General features: G+C 44.6%; 1 protein-coding gene across 1 annotated transcript in view; it reads left to right on the top strand.

Moving 5' to 3' along the window:
* The window catches only part of bmp7b (bone morphogenetic protein 7b), a 300,611-nt gene extending 279,265 nt beyond the window's left edge, over positions 1–21,346 (top strand). Inside the window, exons 4-7 of the mRNA XM_068048039.1 lie at positions 1,889–2,086; positions 6,434–6,510; positions 8,375–8,485; positions 13,180–21,346. Coding sequence (XP_067904140.1) covers positions 1,889–2,086; positions 6,434–6,510; positions 8,375–8,485; positions 13,180–13,329 — 536 coding nt within the window. The 3' untranslated portion in view covers positions 13,330–21,346. The remainder of the gene's footprint in view (positions 1–1,888; positions 2,087–6,433; positions 6,511–8,374; positions 8,486–13,179) is intronic.
* The last annotated feature ends 888 nt before the right edge of the window (positions 21,347–22,234 follow it).

Raw genomic sequence — 22,234 nt, 5'->3', positions numbered from 1 at the left:
ACCCGATCCAGAAATGCCTCCTTTCTAGTTGGGCTGAGAATATACTGATCGAGGAAGTTCTCCTGAACACATTTCAGAAATTCCTCCCCCTCCTTACCCTTTATTCTAAAATTAATGCAATTGATATTTGGGTAATTAAAGTCCCCCAATATCACCACTCTATAATTCTTGCACATCTCTGTGATTTCCCTGCAGATTTGCTCCTCTATTTCTCTCTCACTATTTGGAGGCCTATAGAATACCCCTAATAGCATGATTATACCCCTTTTGCTCCTCAACTCTAACCAAATGGATTCTGTCCTTGCCCCCTTCAAGGTCATCCTCCCTTTCCAGCACTGCAATGTCTTCCCTAATCAGGACTGCTACCCCACCTCCCCTTTTTCCTTCTCTATCTTTTTCTGAACACTTTATATTCTCGTATGTTAAGCGCCCAGCCCTCACCATTTTTAAACCACGTTTCCGTTATTACCACTACATCATATTCTGATACAGCTATTTGTGCTTGTAGCTCACCAACCTTATTCACCACATTTTGTACGTTTACACACATGCATTGTAATTCTGTCTTTGCATTCCTCCTAGTCCTTCTCAGTCCACTGCCATTGAATATGGAACTACTCTCTTTTCCAGTACTGTCTAATACTCGCACTCTGACACCAACTAATACTTTGCTATTTCCTACTCTAGTGCTATCTGTCTCATCCAATTCTCTGTGCATCTTGGTGTTCCTGTTTTGTATTATCTCCTGGTTCCCACACCCCTGCCAAGCTAGTTTAAACTCTGCCCAATAGCAAGAGCAAATCGCCCCACAAAGAAATTTGCTCTGTTCAGATGCAACCCATCCGGCCTCTACAGATCCCACCTTCTCCAGAACTGGTCCCAGTGCCCCAGGAATCTAAAGCCTTCCCTCCTGCACCATCTTTCCAGCCACGCATTCATCTGCACTATCCTTCTATTTGTGTACTCACTTGCATGTGGTACTGGGAGTAATCCAGAGATTACTACGTTTGAGGTCCTGCTTGCTAATTTCTTACCTAGCTCACTAAACTCTTTCTGCAGGACCACATCCCTCTTCCTACCTATGTCATTGGTACCAATGTGGACCATGACTGCTGGCTGTTCACCCTCCCCCCTCAGGGTGCTCTGCAGCCATTCAGTGACACCCTTGACCCTAGCACCAGGGAGGCAACACACCATCCTGGATTCACGTCTGCGACCACAGAAATACCTGTTTGTTTCCATGGCTATCGAATCTCCTATCACTGTCACTCTTTCAGTATTTTTTGTGCCCCCTATGCAGCTGAGCCAGCTGTGGTGCCATGGCCTTGGCTCTGGTTGCACTCCCCAAATGAACCATCACTTTCCTCAGTATTCAGAATTGAATTCCGGTTGGAAAGTGAGATGCACTCAGCGGTCTCCTGCACTACCTCCTTGTTTCTTCTTTACCATCTGGCGGTCACCCATTCCCTCTCTCTCTGCATACTCTTAAGCTGTGGGGTGACCACATCTATAAATGTGCTATCCACAAAGCTCTCGATTTCACAGATGTGCCACAGTGACGCCAACTGTTGCTCAAGTTCCCGAAAACCGGAGTTCGAGCTGCTGCAACTGATGTCACTTCCTGAACATCCTGAACACGGGAAATGTCCCGGAGATCCCACATAGCACAGGATGTGCACTCCAGAGGGTGGAGCAGCCCTGCCATTCCTCTATCCATTAGATAATAAACCTTTATACTACAAAAAAGCTCTGCTACTACTAATACTAATAAACCCTACCAATAGTAATAAACATTATCAATAGTATTAATAAGCTTACTACTGCGAATAATAGTGAAAGACAAATGTAATGTTGACTAAATTAATTTTGAATATATTTGTTTTTAAAGGACAAAGTGTCAATCCCAAGATGGCAGGTCTGGTTGGAAGATTTGGGCCTCAGAATAAGCAACCTTTCATGGTGGCCTTTTTCAAAGCCACTGAGGTCCACATCCGGAGTGCACGATCAGCAGGTGGTAAACAGAAGAACCAGGGTCGATCTAGGTCTTCCAAGAGTCAGGAATCTTTAAGAGCAACCAGTTTAGCAGGTAGACACACACTTTGCATGTGGCTCTAATGTTACAATTCAGGTTTTACTTGCCCAGCCTAAAAGATATCACAGTGGTGCCATTTCACCTGTTAAACATCTGAATTCAAAAAGAATCTGTGACCTGCAACTTAGTGCAGTTAAGATCTTGATATTATCTGGCGTGAAGTTTGTGTTTTTAAGAGATTTATTGTGGCATTTCACGAGGGAGGCTAGCCAGGTTCAACATCTTCAGTCAATGGGCAAAAGCTGTAAGAATCAGCTAAGATGATGCCTGGAAGTAGAACAACTAGGGTTCTGATCTGGAAGATGTAAAATCAGAAAATCTGAATAGCCTGACTGAAATATTCCAAGTCAGTCAATTCTTCACAAAATCCAACTATGTTTTGAAGAGTGCACACATCAAGGAAAAGCCTTTCAAATTGGAGATTTTTAGCTGCGGACAGCAAGATCAGGTGCTCAACTTTGCCAGTGACAGATATTCATATATAAATAAGTTCATTTGATGCCTAGCTGCTTGAGAGGATTTGGATTATATGTTTAATTGGCTAACCCATAAGCCCAGAAATTGCAACACGCAGCCGTGCTTCTAACAATCACTGATCTGTCCCCCTTCCCAGGCTCTGATTCCCGATTTCCTCCACCCCTCCCCTAGCCCTGACCCTGATCTCGCTCCCGAGCCCTGATCCCGATCATCCCCCACCAAGCCCTGAACCCAATCTCGACCCCAGCCCTGACCCCGATCTCCCCTGCAAGCCCTGATCCCAATCTCCCCCACAAGCTTTGACCCCCGATCTCCCCTACCAGCCCCGACTCCAATTTCCCACTCAAACTCTCAGCTCCGATCTCCCCGATCAAACCCTAACCCCCAATCTCCGCCCCCCCCAAGGTCTGACCCTGATTTCCCCCATCTTCCCCCAAGCCCTGACCTCGATCTCCCCCCAAGCAAGCTCCAACCTCTGATCTCACACAATCCCAACCCCTGGCACTACAGGCCTTTGAACCCAAATCAACTCGAGGCATCTTTTGTAGCCTCCTCCCTCTATGTCCTCCCAAAATAAGGCTGCTTAGTCATCCAAGATGCTGATGAATGATGTTGCAGACTTTAATACCCAGTGACCACACTCCCTAAATTACGTGTACATAGGACCATCACAATTGCTAGATGAAAAAAGATCAAAGTGTATCTGGTTCACCTTCCACCATCCTGATAGTCACATGAAACAACAATAATGGAGTTGCTGAGTTGTTAATCAGTTTGACAATCATTTTTTATGAATTCGTCTACAACAGACCCAGACCTTAGGTGAGGAAACCCCCAGTTGTGGAGAGCTTTCGAAACCATAGATCCAAAGTCACTGGTTGGCCACCAAGCATTCTACACTTAAATATAGGCACAAAGATATGGCTCCTAGCATCACTCAACCTGCAGCTTTGTGAGTCTTCTTCTCATATCCTTCTCAAATTGAGCCAGTTCCAGCTTCTCATCCCTCAGCTGGTGCGCCAACAAGTCAAAGAACAACAATTGGCCATTAACACTTTTTTTCGTATTCTTTCATGGGACATGGCCATCGCTAGCTAGGCCAGCATTTGTCGCCCATCCCTAATTTCCCTTGAGTAGGTAGTGGTGAGCCGCCTTCTTGAACCGCTGCTGTCTATCTGGTGCGGGTGCACCCACAGTACTGTTCGGAAGGGAATTCCAGGATTTTGATCCAGCAACAGTGAAGAAACAGCAATATAGTTCCACGTCAGGATGGTGTGTGACTTGGAGGGGAACTTGCAGGTGGCAATGTTCCCATGCATTTGCTGCCCTTGTCCTTCTAGGTGGAAGAGGTCACAGGTTTGAAAGGTGCTGCCAAAGGAGGCATGGTGAGTTGCTGCAGTGCATCTTGTATATGGTACACACTGCTGCCACTGTGCGTCAGTGATGGAGGGAGTGAATGTTTGTGGATGGTGTGCCAATCATGTGGGCCACTTTGTCCTGGTTGGTGTTGAGCTTCCTGAGTGTTATTGGAGCAGCACTCATCCAGGCAAGTGGGGAATATTCCATCACATGCCTTACTTGTGTCTTATAGACTTTGGGGAGTCAGGAGGTGGGTTACTCATCGCATAATTCCCAGCCCCTGATCTGCTCTTGTAGCCACAATATTTATGTGGCTACTCCAATTCAGTTTCTGGTCATTGGTATCCCCCAGGATGTTGATAGTGGGGGGAGTCAGCAATGGTAATGCCGTTGAATGTCAAGGGGAAATGGTTAGATTCTCTCTTATTGGAGATGGTCATTGCCTGGCGCTTGTGTGGCACGAATGTTACTTGCCACTTATCAGCCCAAGCCTGAATGTTGTTCAGATCTTGCTGCATATGGACTGCCAGAACATCCAAGAACTCGTCACTTTGGACACTGACTAGCTATCAATAAACGTGGCTGCTATTTGTCTAGCCTCTATTTTTTAATCCTCCCAACATGGGTGAACCTACTGGTAGAATAACGTATACCTCTTCAGGTCATGGAAGCTCTGGTCTCTTCACTGCATCTAAGTGGCAGTAAGTGTCCAAGTGCCGAAAGAGCCTTTAGAAGAAGTTGGTTTATGCAGGAGCATCTTGTCTAATAGAAACATCTATTTGAAGTATCACTCTGAGATTTGAAAATTGAAAAAAGATTAAAACTTTCCTCAATATAAAAAACTGGACTGATTGTTGAACATAAGAAATAGGAACAGGAGTAGGCAAATCAGCCCCTCAAGCCTGCCCCACCATTCAATAAGATCATGGCTGATCTTTGACTTCAATTCCACTTTCTCGCCTGATCCTCATATTCCTTAATTCTGCTGGAGTCCAAAAATCTATCTAGATTAACCTTGAATATACTCAACAACTGAGCATTCACAGCCCTCTGGGGTAGAGAATTCTAAAGATTCACAACTCTCTCAGTGAAGAAATTCCTCCTCATCTTATCTTTTAAGTGATCAACCCCTTATATTGAGACTAGGCCTGCTAGTTTTAGACTTTCCATCCAAGGGAACTATCCTGTCAGAATTTACCCGGGAAGCCCGTCAGAATTTTATATGTTTCAGTAAGATCATCTCTCATTCTTCCAAACTCCAGAGGGTGTCAGCCCATTCTACTCAACCTCACATCACAGGACAACCCTCTAACCCCAGGAATCAATCTAGTAAACTTTTGCAGCACTGTGCTGCTGTGCCAGTGAGTACATTGCATGGCTCAGTACAACGAATGGGATAGGTTTGCTTGCTTTTAAAATTACAATGATCTGATTTCCCGTTACAGTCACCTCCGCATTTTGTTGCAGCAATAGCGGCTTTGTTCAAGTTAACTGATTGTCTCTTATACTCTGTGTGTGGTTTAAGTGGAGCTAACTGTGTCTCTGGGGGACTGATCTGATGAAGATCAGTAAGTGTGCAGATGTCACTGTAAAGAGAGCGAGAGAGAGACTCCAGTAAATGTGTAGATCTCACCCAGAAAGAGGAATTGTGAAACTTAATAATGGAGATCATGAAAAGCACCCTGGGCAGATATTTTCCAAATGGAGGAATTAAGAAACATCAGTCAATTTACAGATAGCTCCATTTGTGAGATTCAGTACTGTGGAAATCTTCAGAGAGATACAATGCCATTTCAATTAATTCAGAAGTGGTAAGATATGTCCCATCAAGGCCTTGCTTGTCAGCTGTGGCTCAGTGAGTAGTATTCTTGCTTTTGAGTACTGACAGTTGTAGGTTCAAGTCCCACTCTGAGGACTTAAGCACTAAAACCTAGGCTGATGCACCAGTGCAGTGCTGAGGAATACTGCACTGTCAGAGCTGCTGTCTTTTAGATGAGGTGTTAAACTGAGGCCCCAACTGCTCTGTCAGGTGAATGCAGAAGATCCCATGGCACTATTTTGAAGAAGAGCAGGGGAGTTATCCCCAGTGTCCAGGCCAATATCTATCCTTCAATTAACATCACAAAAACATATTATCTAATCATTATCACATTGCATGTTCATGGGAGCTTGCTGTGTGCAAATTGGCTGCTGCATTTCCTACATTACAACAGTGACGACAGTTCAAAAATACTTCATTGGCTGTAAAGTGCTTTGGGATGACCTGAGGTCGTAAAAGTCACTGTAGAAATGGAAACCTATTTGTTTCTTTCTGTCTGCACAGCTCTCTAACCTTGCAATCTCTACAAGAATTGAATAGCTCTTTCCTACTTGAGTCATGCAGATGCCTATAAAAGTTCAGCTCTGCCTGCCAATTATTTGACACAGGAACATAGCGGTGATAATCGACGCAGACCTCATGGTGATATCCAGTTGTTAATGGTCTCTATCTTTTATTATTACTAGAGAACAGTAGCAGTGACCAGCGCCAGGCCTGCATGAAGCATGAGCTGTATGTCAGCTTTCGTGATCTGGGATGGCAGGTAATTCCAGAACTTAAAGAACTCTAAAAGCATTTTTGTTTCTTGTCCAAAATCATTTCAGATGAGAAGGTTCCAACTAGTGTAGGATTTATTTATTTATTTATTATTATTTCACAGCTGCCTTTTAGCCAGAACAGCTCTTACTAAGAATACTTCCATAACCTGTGTTTCAGAGAATGAATGCATCCACCTTCCATTGGAGCTAGCCAATTGCCCTCTTGTGAGATACAAATTTAAAGCTGTTTCACTCACAGATACCTATGACAGCTCTGGATTCTCACTGAGATTAGTCAGCATTCTTCTCATTCCTGGTTCTGATGGGCTTTATTATGTAAACACGCAGATTAATCTTAGCATGGAGCATTGCCTGAGTTCGAATTTTTCAACTTTGGAACCACATTCAGACTTTTGCACTCACATTGCAATATCCAATCTCAGTAATCAGCTTAGTTTCATTGCTAACACTTTTATTCAGTTAGTAGGTTGAATATTCTAGTGCCACTTCAGGATTTCAGCACGTAACAAGACTCCAGTGAAGTTCTGAGATGCCATCCTTCAAATGAGACATTAAACTGAGAAACAGGTCTAATGGCACTTGGTTCTCTGCAGTTGAAACTGTAAAATCTATTTTAAAATATGGAAAGTGAATGGCCTGTAGAATCAATATCTAAACATTTGAAACTGAATATTATAGTAACTTTAGAAGTGATCCCAGTCAATCAATACTAAACTGTGATTCAACATGGAGGGCATGGGACATCTTAGGTGCCAGCAACATAGGTGGAACGTCCTTAGTTACTAAATAAGGCCAGTGAGGGAGACTGGTGGAATTGTCGTTGGCTATATATTGGGCAAGGGGAGGTCACTACTTTCATAGTTGATACCACATACAACAATTCTTTCCACTTTTCAATTAATGCAGAAGCATATAGTTTATTCTTTATTAAAACATTCCCAATTTTAATATTAATATACTTTATAAATATACTTTTATCTTTATAATATCCAATTACACTGCCGAGTAAATTTTTGTGGGACTGGGTTAGAAACTAGAGCCTAAATTTTCTGATTGGCATGTTATTTTGCGACTAACTGTAAGCCATTGAAATAAATGAGTTACCATTGGCGCCAATAGGAAAACCAAATTTTAGCTTTCCATCTCTGGGAGCTGATTTCAAGTCTAGTTCAGACTGATGGCATGACAGTCTCTGCAATCTGGCTGTGAGGGGCTCGTGTAACTCAACTTGAATTGAGTTTCAATCCAGTTCCTAGTGGGCATGGGATCTTGGCCCAAGGTTGATCCTAATTGGCTGTCTCACTTAGAGAGGCCACAGCATGACTGGTTGCTCTGCAAAACTGACAATTATCACACTGGTGCAATAAGGGTGGTCATCTGAGTTGGGCTAAGGCACGATTTTAGGGTAGATAGAGGGAATTTTATTTTGCATCTGACCTAGGAGTGCTTGAGGCTGACTGTTTGAAATGGAGAGTATTCCATTTCTCAGCAATAACATCCTTGACCTTGATAAGCACAAAGTTTCCCAGAAAAATTCACCTTTGTGGCACCTGAAGAAGTTCTATGCCACAAGAAATCGATGTGGAGATTGCCATAATTACCAATGTTAGATCTGAACTCCAATCTGGCATTGTTTACCCCTTTCCTTTGAGTGAATTCTATGTGCAGTTTCTTCCTTTTCTCTTGATGTTCACTTTTAAATTGATATTTAAAGTGCTGTATTTTTGTAAATATGGTTGCGTGCAGTTCTTAGAAAGATACACCCTGAGTAGAACCAAAGGTACTTAAAGACAGTGATATCCAGAAGCTCTGTTCTGAACATTTGTCCTGTTCCTCTCCTTCTTAAAGGACTGGATCATAGCTCCTGAGGGATATGCTGCATACTATTGTGAGGGAGAATGCTCGTTCCCACTGAACTCATACATGAATGCTACAAATCATGCAATTGTTCAAACTCTGGTAAGTACTGCATAACAAGTGTAGGACACTGGAGGAAACAAGATGACACCTTACAATATATGCAAAATTAAAGCCCGAAAATTTGAAAGGGTATTATTACAATAAGTCAATAATAATATATTAGTGCCCTCACATTTTTAAAAAGAAGCTGACATCAAATATGATTCCTTTACCTTCAGGCCCTAAGGTGTGAGGCTATGGAATGCACTTCCAGTTAGTGATTGAAGGAGAGACCATGTCTCCATTTAAAAATAATTTAGATGGGCAATTGAAGGAAAGGAGGATAAAGGAATATGGGAACAGTTAGGAAAGTGGGATTAGGATGAAAGTGCCCTCTAATTTTTTTTTTGTAGTGTGTGCGGCAGATTCATTTAAGTGCGCAGTACTTTTACATTTTTTTGCACAGCCGCACGTGCGCAGTAACTTGAAGGGGCCAACTTGTGCATAGCCTGTGCAGGAACTGCCATGTAGCTGGGGACATAGAGGGGACATTGGTTAGGATACCATTTGTGTGGAAGATAAACACTAACATAGACTGGTTGGGCCAAAAGTTCTGTTTCTATGTTGTAAGTTCAGTGTAATTCTATGAGTTCTTATCAATTCCTTTGAAAAGGAGATAGACACAAGTGGTGAAATTGATCTTTGGCGGTGCTGCAAACTGGACAATAGCAAATCGGCAGCCAATTTTACACCCAGTCCAAACTTAGCTTCCATTGCCTTTGAAGGAAAGTAAATGGGCTGATGACTCGATTTTGCTCATTTATACTACAGCTAAAGATTAATTTCACCCCACATTGTCAAAACTTCTTCACTGCACCTAACTAATCCACAAAAGGGAACTCGGCTACATCTGAACTGTGCCATATTATCAGTGGGCTAAGCTGCCAGAAGTTATAAGATGTATCTCACTAGTGCCATGCTATTACTGACACAGCCTACAGGGAGTTCTGAGCCACATCTCAGCATTGCTCGAGCATACCACAGAGAGAGAACTGTGAGCTGCAGCTTACCTGTGCCCTGCCACTTTTGGGTGGGGTTGGTTATGGCAATTTGGAGTTGGAGGTTTGACGAGCTTTGTGTACACACAGAGTGAGATAGGTTGAGAGGGAAGAAATCTCCCAGAATTAGAAATTCAAGGGATTAGGGAGAATGAGGAATTGAAGGAAATTAGTATTAGTAAGAAGGTTGTATTGGAGAAATTGATGGGGCTGAAGGTTGATAAGTGCCCAAGACCTGATATTCTACATCCCAGAGAGTTGAAAGAGGTAACTATAGAGATAGTGGATGCATTGGTGATCATCTTCCAAAATTCTACAGATTCTGGAGCGGTTCCTGCAGATTGGAAGGACACAAATGTCATCCCACTATTTAAGAAGGGAGGGAGAGAGAAAACAGGGAATTACAGACCTGTTAGCCTTACATCAAGACATTGGGAAAAAGCTAGAATCTATTCTAAAGGATGTGATAAATGGACACTTGGATAATAATGATGTGATTGGGCATAGTCAACATGGATTTATGAATGTGAAATCATGCTTGACAAACCTGTTGGAGGTTTTTGAGGATGCTACTAACAGAATTGATAAAGGGGAATCAATGGATGTGGTATACTTAGATTTTCAGAAGGCTTTTGATATAGTCCCCCACAGGAGGTTGGTTAGCAAAATTAAAGCACATGGGATAGAATGTAATATACTGGCATGGATTAAGGATTGGTTATCAGGCAGAAAGCAGAGAGTAGGAATAAATGGGACATTCCCACATTGGCATGCTGTGACTAGTGGGGTACTGCAGGGATCAGTGCTTGGGCCCCAGTTGTTCACAATATATATCAATGATTTAGATGTGGGGACCAAATGTAGTATTTCCAAGTTTGCAGATGACGTGAAACTACGTGGGAATGTGTGTTGTGAGGAAGATGCAAAGTGGCTTCAAGCGGATTTGGACAGACTAGTGAGTGGGCAAGAATGTGGCATTAGTGAAGTCTTGCTTCAATTGTATAGAACCTTGGTTGGACCGCAGCTAGAGTACTGTGTGCAGTTTTGGTCCCCTTCCCTTAGGAAGGATATTATTGCCATAGAGGGAGTGCAACGAAGGTTCACCAGACTTGTTCCCAGGATGGCGGGACTGTCCTATGAAGAGAGATTGGGGAAACTGGGCCTGTATTTTCTAGAGTTTCGAAGAATGAGAAGTGATCTCATTGAAACTTACAAAATACTTAAAGGGATAGACAGGGTAGATGCAGCTAAGATGTTTCCCCTGGTTGGGGAGTCTAAAACCAGGGGACAAAATTTCAAAATAAGGGGGAAGCCACTTAGGACAGAGTTGAGGAGAAATTTCTTTACTCAGAGGGTTGTGAATCTTTGGAATTCTCTACCCTAGAGGGCTGTGGAAGCTCAGTCATTGAGTATGTTTAAAGCAGAGATTGACAGATTTCTAAATACCAATGGCATAAGGGGATATGAGGATCGTGTGGGAAAAAGACAGTGAATAGATGATCAGCCATGAAAGTATTTAAAGAGGAGGTAGATAGATTTTTGAAACATTGGGGAGTTGAGGGCTATGAGGAGCTGGCATGAAAGAGCAGTTGAGGTCTGGGGCAGATCAGCCATGACCTTATTGAATGGCGGGGCCGGCTCGGTGGGCTGAATGACCTATTTCTGCTCCTATGTTCCTGTGAAATCAGTAGCCTGCCAATATTAATACAAAAGCAAAATACTGCTCCTGAAATATAACCAGAAAGTGTTGGAAATGCTCAGCAGGTCAGACAGCATCTGTGGGGAGAGAAACAAAGTTAACATTTCAGATCAATGATCTTTCATCGGAATTGGAAAAAGTTAGAAATGTAACATCTTTTAAAAATGTACAGAGACAGGGAAAGGGGAGGAGAAAGACAAAAGGGAAGGTCTGTGCTCGAGTGAGAGACAGGAGAGATTAAATGACAAAAGGGGTGATTGTGCAAGACAAAAGGGGATGGTAATTGGACAAGTAAAGAAAAAAAAAGATGGGTCTAGAGGAGGTATAAATGGGAATATGGGAATTATCACCAATAGTTGTCATCTGAAAAAAGGGAGAGAGGTTATGATCTGAAATTGTTGAACTCAATGTTGAGTCCAGAAGGCTCTAAAGTGCCTAATCAAAAGATGAGGTGCTGTTCCTTGAGCTTCATTGGAACAGTGTAACAGGCAGAGACAGAGAGGCAAGAGTGGGAGTGGGGCAGGAATTGAAATGATAAGTGATCGGATGCAAACGGAGGTGTTCCACAAAGCTCTGACTCAATCTGCATTTGGTCTCTCCAATGTCAAGGAGCCCATGTCACGAGCAGCAAATACAGGATACTAAATTGAAAGAAGTACAAGTAAATCACTGTCACCTGGAAGGAGTGTTTGTGGCCTTGGATGGTGAGAAGGGTGGTGGTAAAAGGACAGGAGTTGTAGCTCCTGCACTTGCATGGGAAGATACTGCAGGTATGGTATAGGGTGTTGGAGGTGATAGAGGAGTGAACCAGGTTAGCGCAGAGTGAACGGTCCCTTTGGAAGGCTGGTAGTTGAGGGGGAAACTGTGTTTGTTTATTGTATCAAGCTGAAGGTGGTGGGAATGGCATAGGATGATCCATTGAATGTGGAAGCTGGTGGAATAGAAGGCAAGGACAAGGGGAACCCCATCATGTTTCTGGGAGGGAGGGAAGGAGTGAGAGAATAAGTGTAGGAAATGGAACGGATATGGTCAAAGTCCCTGTCACCCATAGTGGAGGGGAATCCTCGGTTGAGGAAATAGGAAGACAACTAATAGGGAAGGTGGCATCATCAGAACAGATATGATGGAGATGGAGAAACTGAGAAAATGGAATGGTGTTCTTTCAAGAAGCTGGGTGGGAGGAATTGTAGTCAAGATAGCTATGGGAGTCAGTGGACTTATAGTGAATAGGTTGATAGCCTATCATCAGAAATGGAGACAGAGGAGTCGAGGAAGGGAAGGGATGAGCTTGACACGGACCACGTGAAGGCGAGGGAAGGGTGGAAATTGCATGTAAAGTTGATACAATTTTCCAGTTCGGGGCAAGAGCAGGAAACTGCACTGATACACTCATTAATATACTAGAGAAAGAGGTTCAGGGGGAAGACCTGAGTTGGACTGGAAGAAAGAATGTTCCACATATTCCACAAAGTCAGGCATAGTTAGGATCTATAGGGGTTCCCATAGCAACATCTTTTATTTGGAGAGAGACTGGAATAAAAGGAGAAGTTATTCAAAGTGAGAACAAGTTCAGCCAGGGGAAGGAGGTTGCTGGTGGATGAGGATTGGTTGGACCTCTGTTCAACAAAGAAGCGGTGAGCCCTTTAGCAAACCTGATGGGGGATGGAGGTGTACAGGGATTGGACATCCATAGTGAAAAGGAGACAGTTAAGGCCAGGAAACTACCAACACTCACTGTCTAGGCCCTCAACTGGGCAAGGTATCGAAGCTTAGCTGCTGACAGATGAACCGCATCTCATCGGATGTCAGTGGCTTCAGGAGAGGAGGGAGATATTTGTGTGGTAGAGGTGGAACAGTGTCATATCTTACCTTGAAACATGCTCTCCTACACTGAGCTTCTTGATTAATGTTATATGTGTGTAAGTGGACTGTGTCCATGGTTAATTGTATTATAATTTTCTTTGAAGTACCTCTTTCTCTCTTAATTCTACATTCAGGTTCATTTAATAAACCCAGAGAATGTCCCGAAGCCATGCTGCGCTCCCACACAACTCAATGCCATATCCGTGCTTTACTTTGACGACAGCTCAAACGTCATCTTAAAAAAATACAGGAATATGGTGGTCAGAGCATGTGGCTGTCATTAACACCAGAGAGAGAAAAACCTGCATCTGATGGGTGTTGGAAAGACTGCTAGTCACGGATCCCTCGTGATAAGTCAACTTGCCTATTGCTCTGAAGTTGCTTAAAGGAAAATCTAACTGTAAATTTAAAAATTTTTAATGACTTTTTTTAAGGTTTTAAGGTTGACTGTACATTATCTCTTTCTATAATTAGAGCAAGAGTGGCATCAAAGGTTCTGAGCAGGAATGCCCTCCGAAAAGGGTGGACAACACAAATTTTAAAAAGAGATTGGTGGTAGATTTCCTTGTAAAGTGTAAATACAAAGATTTTGCAATTCTTAATAGGGAGAGGACATTTCCTGACAATTGATTTATTCTCCTCCAGATAACTACTCCAAATAAGCAGGAAAAAATCCATTGCTTGAAGTACAATATAACTGGATATTTCTGGGTTAATACTCAACTACAATCCATAATATCACTGGAAGCTCAGCAGTTCCATGACTGACTTCATGGAATGTTCTAGAAATATAGTGAAAAAATAACTTTGCCACAAAATGAAATACATTCACAGTGGCAGTGCAGGATTTTCTTTCTTGCCAGGGATACAGAAAACATCAATTGCCGTGAATATTAGATTTGTAGATAATAACACTCTGTGGTGTGGTACTGAACTTAGGGACTGAAAAGGAGGCCAGTTTGAACCCTCGTCTGTGAGGAGTTAACTGTTGTTAATCAGAGTGGTGATGGGGCACTACACCTGACCTCAGCACTGGAGGCGGGGAGGGGGAGGAGGAATGGAGATATAGCATCCAGGACTTTCACCATTGTTTACCGTCCAATGAAACATGCTGGATAGTATGAAAGTGTGACTATCAGCTGAAGATCTCAGTTATGATACCCACATGGTCAAACGGCCTACAGACATTTACTATATTGCCTCACATAGCAGAAGTGGTCACTTGCCTGAGGTATTGGATCAGCCAGTGCAGCAAAAGTCAGCGGGAAGGTAGGGGTCACTTTCAACCTTGCAGTTTGGGCAAGAACCTGATGGAGCAGATGGCCTCTGCCTCTGGAATATGATGCCTCAGCCATCTAAACACCCAGGAGACAAGGTTGAAAATGACACCCAGTGGCTTCTGAAGCTTAGTAACGAAAACTGGAAAAACACATATGAAAGATGATTTTTTGGCTGCTTAGTGAAAGTTAAATGGCAGTGCTGCAACTGAAAGGCTTTGACTGGAGTGTGAGGCCTGAGACATTTATACACAGCTCACCTGAGGAAGTTTCCTCCGTTACATGTAATGTAATCTTGGATTACTGTGTACAGTTCTGGTCTCCATATTATAAAAAAGGATTTCAGACACTGGAGAAGGTGTAAAAAAGATTTACAAGGATGATACTAGAACTGAGGGGATATATTTATTAAGAAAGGCTGAACAGACTGGAGCTCTTTTCTACAGCAAAGAAAAGGCTGAAGGGTGACCTAAAAGAATTCTTTACGAACATACGAATTAGGAGCAGGAGTAGGCCACTCAGCCCCTCGAGCCTGCTCCACCATTCAACAAGTTCATGGCTGAACTGATTTCTCCACATTACCACCTGCCAACGATAACCTTTCACCCCCCTGTTTATCAAGAAAAGTCTTTAAAAATTATAAAGGGGTTTGATCGGGTAGACCTAGAGAAAATGCTTCCATATGTGGGGGAGACCAAAACTTGGGTCCATAAATATAAGATAGTCACCAATAAATCAAAAAGGGATTCAGGAAAATACCTTTATGTGGAACACGCTGAGGTGAATTGCATAGGTGCATTTAAGGGGAAACTAGATAAACAAATGAGGAAGAAAGGAATAAACAGCTATGCTGATAGGGGTAGATGAAGTCAGGCAGGAGGAGGTTCATGTGGAGCATAGACATCAGTACAGACTATCTCGGCCAAATAGTCAGAAACACAAGTGTAAAAGTCACATTTACAATTTACTACATGAGGAGCAGAACAAGTCTGCCCCTTCCCCCATCCCTCCCACTCAGTTGCAGTCCAGAAGTCAAGCACTATTACCCCCCCTCCAGAGAGTCCTATATAATAATCCATCCAATGCAGATATACATGTTCAATCAATATTCAAAACAAAAATAATTCTGTATCTCGGATTACCTGCAATAATCTAAAGCTGTTCTTTCCTCTGATTACCAATGACAAAACAACAGCTTTCACTAATATAGCAAAATAAAACATCCCCAGGTGCTTCACAGGAGCATAATCAAATAAAGTTTGACACCAAAGAGATATTAGGACAGCTGATCAAAACCCTGGTCAAAGAGGTAGCTTTTAAGGAGCATTCTGAAGAAGGAGAAAGAGAGTTGGAGTGGTACAGTGAGGGAATTCCAGAGCTTAGGGCCGAGACACCAGAAGGCATGTCTGCCAATAGCTAACAATTAAAATAGAGGATGGGCAAGAGGCCAGAAATCGAGGAGCACAGAGATCGCGCAGGGCTGTAGGGCTGGAGGAGGTTGTAAACATAGGGAGGCCATGAAGTGAATGAAAACAAAGATGGGAATTTTAAAACTGAGGTGCTGCTGGATTGGGATATTCTGAACATTCTCTTTACTTGGATTGCCCAGGATAATCTGAACCTGCTCTTTACCCCTGATTACCCAGATTAATCAGGAGAAAACTCCATTAAGTTGCTAATTGCACAGGCTTATTCTGAATAATGCAATCATCCAATCTTCATAAATACTTTTTTTAAGATAAACATTTATTTAATTCAAGTTCTATCTCTGGAGTTACATATTTCAGGTCCTGGTTTTCATTTCTGACTCATCTTGTTCAGTAATCCCTCACAGATCAGGGAGCCCTGCAGTTTCCTTGCAATGTTGGCCTGGATTTTAAGAGCCCACCACCGATCTCGTAAACTAGCTCAAAAAATGGCGGCCCGCCCATGTGGGCCGCACACAAAAGAGCCACTGCAATCTCAAGTGCGGCTCACTTAAATAGCCGGGGCAGCCACCCCCCCCCACCCCCAATCTCGTGGAAGGGGCGGACTGTCTGACCCTGGCAATGGTATCAGCTGCCTGTGCACAGCTGCTGGCACCATTTTTAAACGCAACCAGCCCTGTTACCCAATTTAAATTTTTAAAGTCCTATCCCCCAAAATTACATAAATAAATTTCTAATGCCCCTTTTCCACTCCCTAATAACAATTACAATAACTATTTGCCTTTTCACACACCCCCCCCCCCAAATACTTACCTTTTACATCTGACCTTCACTCCTCAAACTGCACAAAGTTTAAGGTTCAACCCTTCCCACCATCCCCTACACCTATTACGTGTATTTAACCCCATTTACCCTCTCCCTGCACTGACCTCCTCCCCCCTCCCCACCAGTGTGGCGCCGTGTTTCCCTGGACGGGGATCTGAAGGCGCGGGCATGCCGGCCGTTGCAATCCCTCAAGATCGCAGGTAAGTCCATGTAAATTTATTGCTTTTATTCATTTGAATATTTAAATTGTGGTCCCGTCGCCCAGCAGCGGGCGTGGGGGCTACCACGGATCCCCATCACCACCGGGAGGTCGGGTGGGCCCTTCTGGCATCGTGGTCCGTGGCGAGCCTCACCCACAGCCATCTTGAGACCCCCCTGCCATGGAACCCGACGTCTGGGGGAGAACGAAATCCAACCCATTATGAGGGCCACCTGTCACAGCCCATCTTTGCGCAGGCAGTTATTGACTGGGAACTGCTTGATTTAAAAACACATTTGTACATTATCTCTAAATAGTGATAGAGAATTATACAGAAACCCATAAGTGATTCTCAAATAATAGCGCAATCAGAGTGTGTCTATGTACATGCTGTAGCTTGTTTGTCACTGTATACAGGCTGTTGGCACCAGTGGAAATTTAGATTATTCACTTAGCGTAATCCCCATGCCCCACTTCCAGAGGATTGTGTTTTAAGGATGTGCGTGCCTTTATGTAGATGGGTTGTCAACAACACACACATGTTGCCAATTTCTACAGGGGTGGTGGTGTAGTGATAATGTTACTGGACTCATAATCCAGAGCTCCAGACTAATGCTCTGGAGACAGGAGTTCAAATCCCACCATGGCTGCTGGAATTTACAATGAATGAATTAGTATATCTGAAATAAAAAGCTACTCTCAGTAATAATGACCATGCAACTACTGGATTGTTATAAAAACCCATTTGGTTCACTACTGTTCTTTAGGTAGGGAAATCTGCTGTCCTTACCTGGTCTGGCCTACATATGACTCCAGACTCACGGCAATGTGGTTGACTCCTAACTGCCCTCTGAAATAGCCCAGCAAGCCACTCAGTTGTCTCAAACCACTACAGAAAAAATGAAAAAGAATAAAACTGGATGGACCACCCGGCAGCAACCTAGGCACAGGAACTGACAAAGACACACCCTGCCCATTCGACCCTGCAAAGTTCTCCTTGTTGCCAAAATTTAGAGAGCTGTCCCACAGACTAGTCACCTACAGCTTGAAATAAAAACAAGAAATGCTGGAACCACTCAGCAGGTCTGGCAGCATCTGTGAAAAGTCAGCTACAGCCTGACATAGTCATACTCACAAAATCATACCAATGTCCCAGACTGTTCCAGCATGATTCCTGGGTATGTTCTGTCCCACCAGAGGTGGCAGCACAGTGGTATATAGTCAGGAGGGAGATGCCCTGGGAGTCCTCAACATTGAATCTGGACCCCATGACGTCTCATGGCATCAGGTACATGAGCAAGGAAACCTCCTGTTGATTACCACCACGCCCTTCCTCAGCTGATGAATCTATGCTTCTCCATGTTAAAGACCACTTGGAAGAAGCACTGAGGGTGGCAAGGGCACAGTACTCTGGATGGGGGATTTCAATGTCCATCACCAAGAGTGGCTTGGTAGCACCACTACTGACCAAGCCCTGAAGGACATATCTGCCAGACTGGGCCTGTGGCAGGTGGTGAGAGAACCAACAAAAAGGAAAAGCCTACTTGACCTCACTCTCACAAATCTACCATTTGCAGATGCATCTGTCCATGACAGTATTGGTAGGAGTGACCACCGCACAGTCCTTGTGGAGACAAAATCCCATCTTCATACAGAGCATAGCCTACCTTGTATTGTTTAGCACTACCACCATGCTAAATGAGATAGATTCAGAACAGGTCTAGCAGCTCAAAAATTGGCATCCATGAGACACTGTGGGCCATCAGCAGCAGCAGAATTGTATTCAACCACAATCTGTAACCTCCTGCCTGGAAGATCCCTCACTCTAACATTACCATCGAGCCAGGGGACCAATCCTAGTTCAATGAGGAATGCAGGAGAACATGCCAGGAGCAACACCAGACTTACTTGAAAATGAGGTGTCAACATTGTGAAGCTACAACACAGGACTACAAGCATGCTAAACAGTGGAAGCAACATGCGATGGACAGAGCTAAGCTATCCCACAACCAACGGATCACATCAAAGCCCTGTAGTCCCACATGCACGCATGAATAGAGCTTGACAATTAAACAACCAACCGAAAGAGGAGACTCCACAAACATCCCCATCCTCTATGATGGTGGAGCCCAGCAAATCAGGAAAACGATAAGGCTGAAGCATTTGCATCCATCTTCAGCCAGAAATACTGAGTAGATGATCCAAATCGGCCTCCTCCTGAGGTCCCCAGCATCACAGATGCCAGTCTTCAGCCAATCCGACTCACTCCACGTGATATCAAGAAACGGCTGAAGGCACTGGACACAGCAAAGACTATGGGCCCTGACAACATTCCAGTTGTACTACTGAAGACTTGTGCTCCAGAACTAGCTGCGCCTCTAGCCAAGCTGTTCCAGTACAGTTACAACTCTGGCATCTGCCCGACAATGTGAAAAATTGCCCAAGAATGTCCTGTCCACAAAAAGCAGGACAAATCCAATATGGCCAGTTACCGCCCCATCAGTCTCAATCATCAGCAAAGTGTTGAAATGTGTCATTGACAGTGCTATCAAGCGGTACTTACTCAGCAATAACCTGCTCACTGAGTTTGGGTTCCGTAAGGGGCACTCAGCTCCTTAGCTCATTACAGACTTGGTCCAAAGCATGGACAAAAGAGCTGAACTCAAGAGGAGAGGTGAGAGTGACTGCCCTTGACATCAAGGCAGCATTTGACCGAGTATGGCATCAAGGAGTCCTAGCAAAACTGGAGTCAATGGGAATCAGGGGGAAAACTCTCTATTGGTTGGAGTCATACCTAGCAGAAAGGAAGATGGTTGTGGTTGTTGCAGGACATCACTGCAGGAGTTCCTCAGGGTAGTGTCCTGGGCCCAACCATCTTCAGCTGCTTCATCAATGACATCCAACATAAGGTCAGAAGTGGGGATGTTCACTAATGATTGTACAGTGTTCAGAATCATTCAAGACTCCTCAAGTACTGAAGTGGTCAGTGCCCACATGCAGCAAGACTTGGACAGCTTTCAGGCTTGGGCTAATAAGTGGCAAAACATTTGTACCTCACAGATGCCAGGCAATGACCATCCCCAACAAGAGAGAATCTAACCATCTCCCCTTGACGTTCAATGGCATTACCATCACTGAATCTCCCACCATCAACATCCTGCGGTTATCATTGACCAGAAACTCAACTGGACTAGCCACATAAATACTGTGTCTACAAGAGTAGGTCACAGGCTGGGAATTCTGCAGCAAGTAACTCAGCTCCTGACTCCCCAAAGCCTGTCCACAAGGCACAAATCAGGCATGTGATGGAATACTCTCCACTTGCTTGGATGAGTGCAGCTCCAGCACTCAAGAGGTTTGACACCATCTAGGACAAAGTAGCCTGCTTTATCGGCACCCCGTCCACCAACTTAAACATTCACTTCCTCCAATACCGATGCACAGTGACAGAAGTATGTACCATTTACACGGTGCATTGCAGCAACTCGCCAAGCCACCTTCAACAGCACCTTCCAAACCCACGACCGATATCGAGAACAACAAGGGCAGCAGATGCATGGGAACACCACCACCTGCAAGTTCTCCTGCAAGCCATACACCATCCTGACTTGCAACTATATCGCTGTTCCTTCACTGTCGCTGGGTCCAAATCCTTGAACTCCCTTCCTAGCAGTGAGTGTACCTACACCACATGCACTGCAGCAGTTCAAGAAGGCAGTTCACCACCACCTTCTCAAGGGCAATTAGGGATGGGCAATAAATGCTGTCCTAGCCAGTGCTGCCCACGTCCCATGAAAGAATAAAACAAATGCAGGCTCGTGTGCAGGTGTGTGTCTGGGTAGGTGGATGTTAGCTGTGTATGAAGGCATGTCTATGTGAACTGGCAAGCAATTTTAGGACTCATATATTGATGCATCATGTCCCTATGTATAAAAGGCATTATGGGGAGAAATAGCCTGGGACCTCTCTTGAGGGAGAATAACAGATTTGGTAAACTCTGAATCATAGGCAGTTTTTCGATTCGGATGCATGGTGGAGGATTTTCACAGGCTGTTGGAGATTTCAGAAAAATTGAAAGAATTGCCATTGGACAGGTATCCCAAGCTGTTTCTGCCTCCATCCATCTTCCCCAAGGGAAGACGGATGGAGAAGTTGGGAAACCCCCACTGTTGAGGCATCAAGGCAATAAAGCTCAATAAGGAGACAATTAAGAAGGATTTTCCACGTGGAATTCCTCTTTCCCAACAGGGGAACAGTCTCCCTCTGTGTCCAGGATTTTGTCCGGAAAACGGAAGTCTTGACCTCCAGCAAAAGCGCCAGTGAGAACCCCGCACGTCCCTTCTGTGGGAGGTCCGCTGAATCAAGTGCCAATTAGGCACTTAACTGGATGGCGATGATCCTTCCACGGGATCAAGGACCCCGGCGAAATAATTCCTGCCCTCTGAGAGCAATGGGCCAATCAGAGGCCAGCAGCTCTTTAACTGAGAAGTGCCACCGCGGAGGTGGTGGCTGCTGCCGTTGGAACACCCACCCAAGGCCAAGGTGCGGCGCAGGGCCCAGACCACAGGTTCATCTTGGCAGCTGGACTCTCACGGGGTGGGAGTCATGGGGGAATGGGGGTGAGGGGAGGTTCGGCAGCAACGGCAGGTGGACAGCACTCAGCAGGCTCCCTCCTTCCCGATGCTGAGTCCCTCATTCAGGCACTATGCCATTTAACAAGGGGCCTCCCTCGGAGCCGACAAGCAACCTGCATGGTTTTTCTTGCCCTGCTCCCCGTGCAGTGACAGGCCTGCCCGCCGCTGGGCTAAATGTGCTGGTGGCGGCAGGATGAGGCCCTTAATTCATTATTAATAGCCCACTTAAGGGCCTCAGTGGGTGGCAGGGTGAGAAGGCCGTTCACAGGCCTACCCACCCCGGACTTAATTTTGACGGAGATGGGAAGTTGGTGAGGTCCCCCTGCCACCATTCCACACGATTACATGTTCTCTTCATCTCCAAACCTGCCGCGGGTGAAAGCATAAAATTCTCCCAGTGTCTCCAACCTGGCAGGTTGAAGGTGAGAGCTGAGTGAGAGAGACTTCCTCAGTGAAACTGACAAGCTGCGAAGGCTTTAATCAGTTACACTGAAGAGCTGCAGACATGGCCAGATGAGAAGCTGCTTTGCAAATCACTCCTTCTATCAGTGACTGCTATCACTGCTTGATAGGTGGGTGCCAACTGCCTGGAAGGCACTTCACCTGACCAGCACTTCACCTGATCAGCACTTCACCCATCCTCAGCTGCACTTTCCTGCTGCCAGCCTTAAGAGTGGCAATGGGGGGAGCTAATGCAGTGACATCATCTCTCTCTGCTGAAGGTCTAGGGCAGGGGGCTTTCCACTGCTACATGCTCCAGCAGGGATGGCAGCAATATCAGCAGCAGTACCAGCTGCCTTCTCTGCAGCCACATCCCCCTCAACAGG

This window comes from Heterodontus francisci, chromosome 16, assembly GCF_036365525.1.
Source record: "Heterodontus francisci isolate sHetFra1 chromosome 16, sHetFra1.hap1, whole genome shotgun sequence".
In the NCBI taxonomy this organism is placed as follows: Eukaryota; Metazoa; Chordata; class Chondrichthyes; order Heterodontiformes; family Heterodontidae; genus Heterodontus; species Heterodontus francisci.
This window is presented reverse-complemented; position numbering and strand designations above follow the sequence as displayed.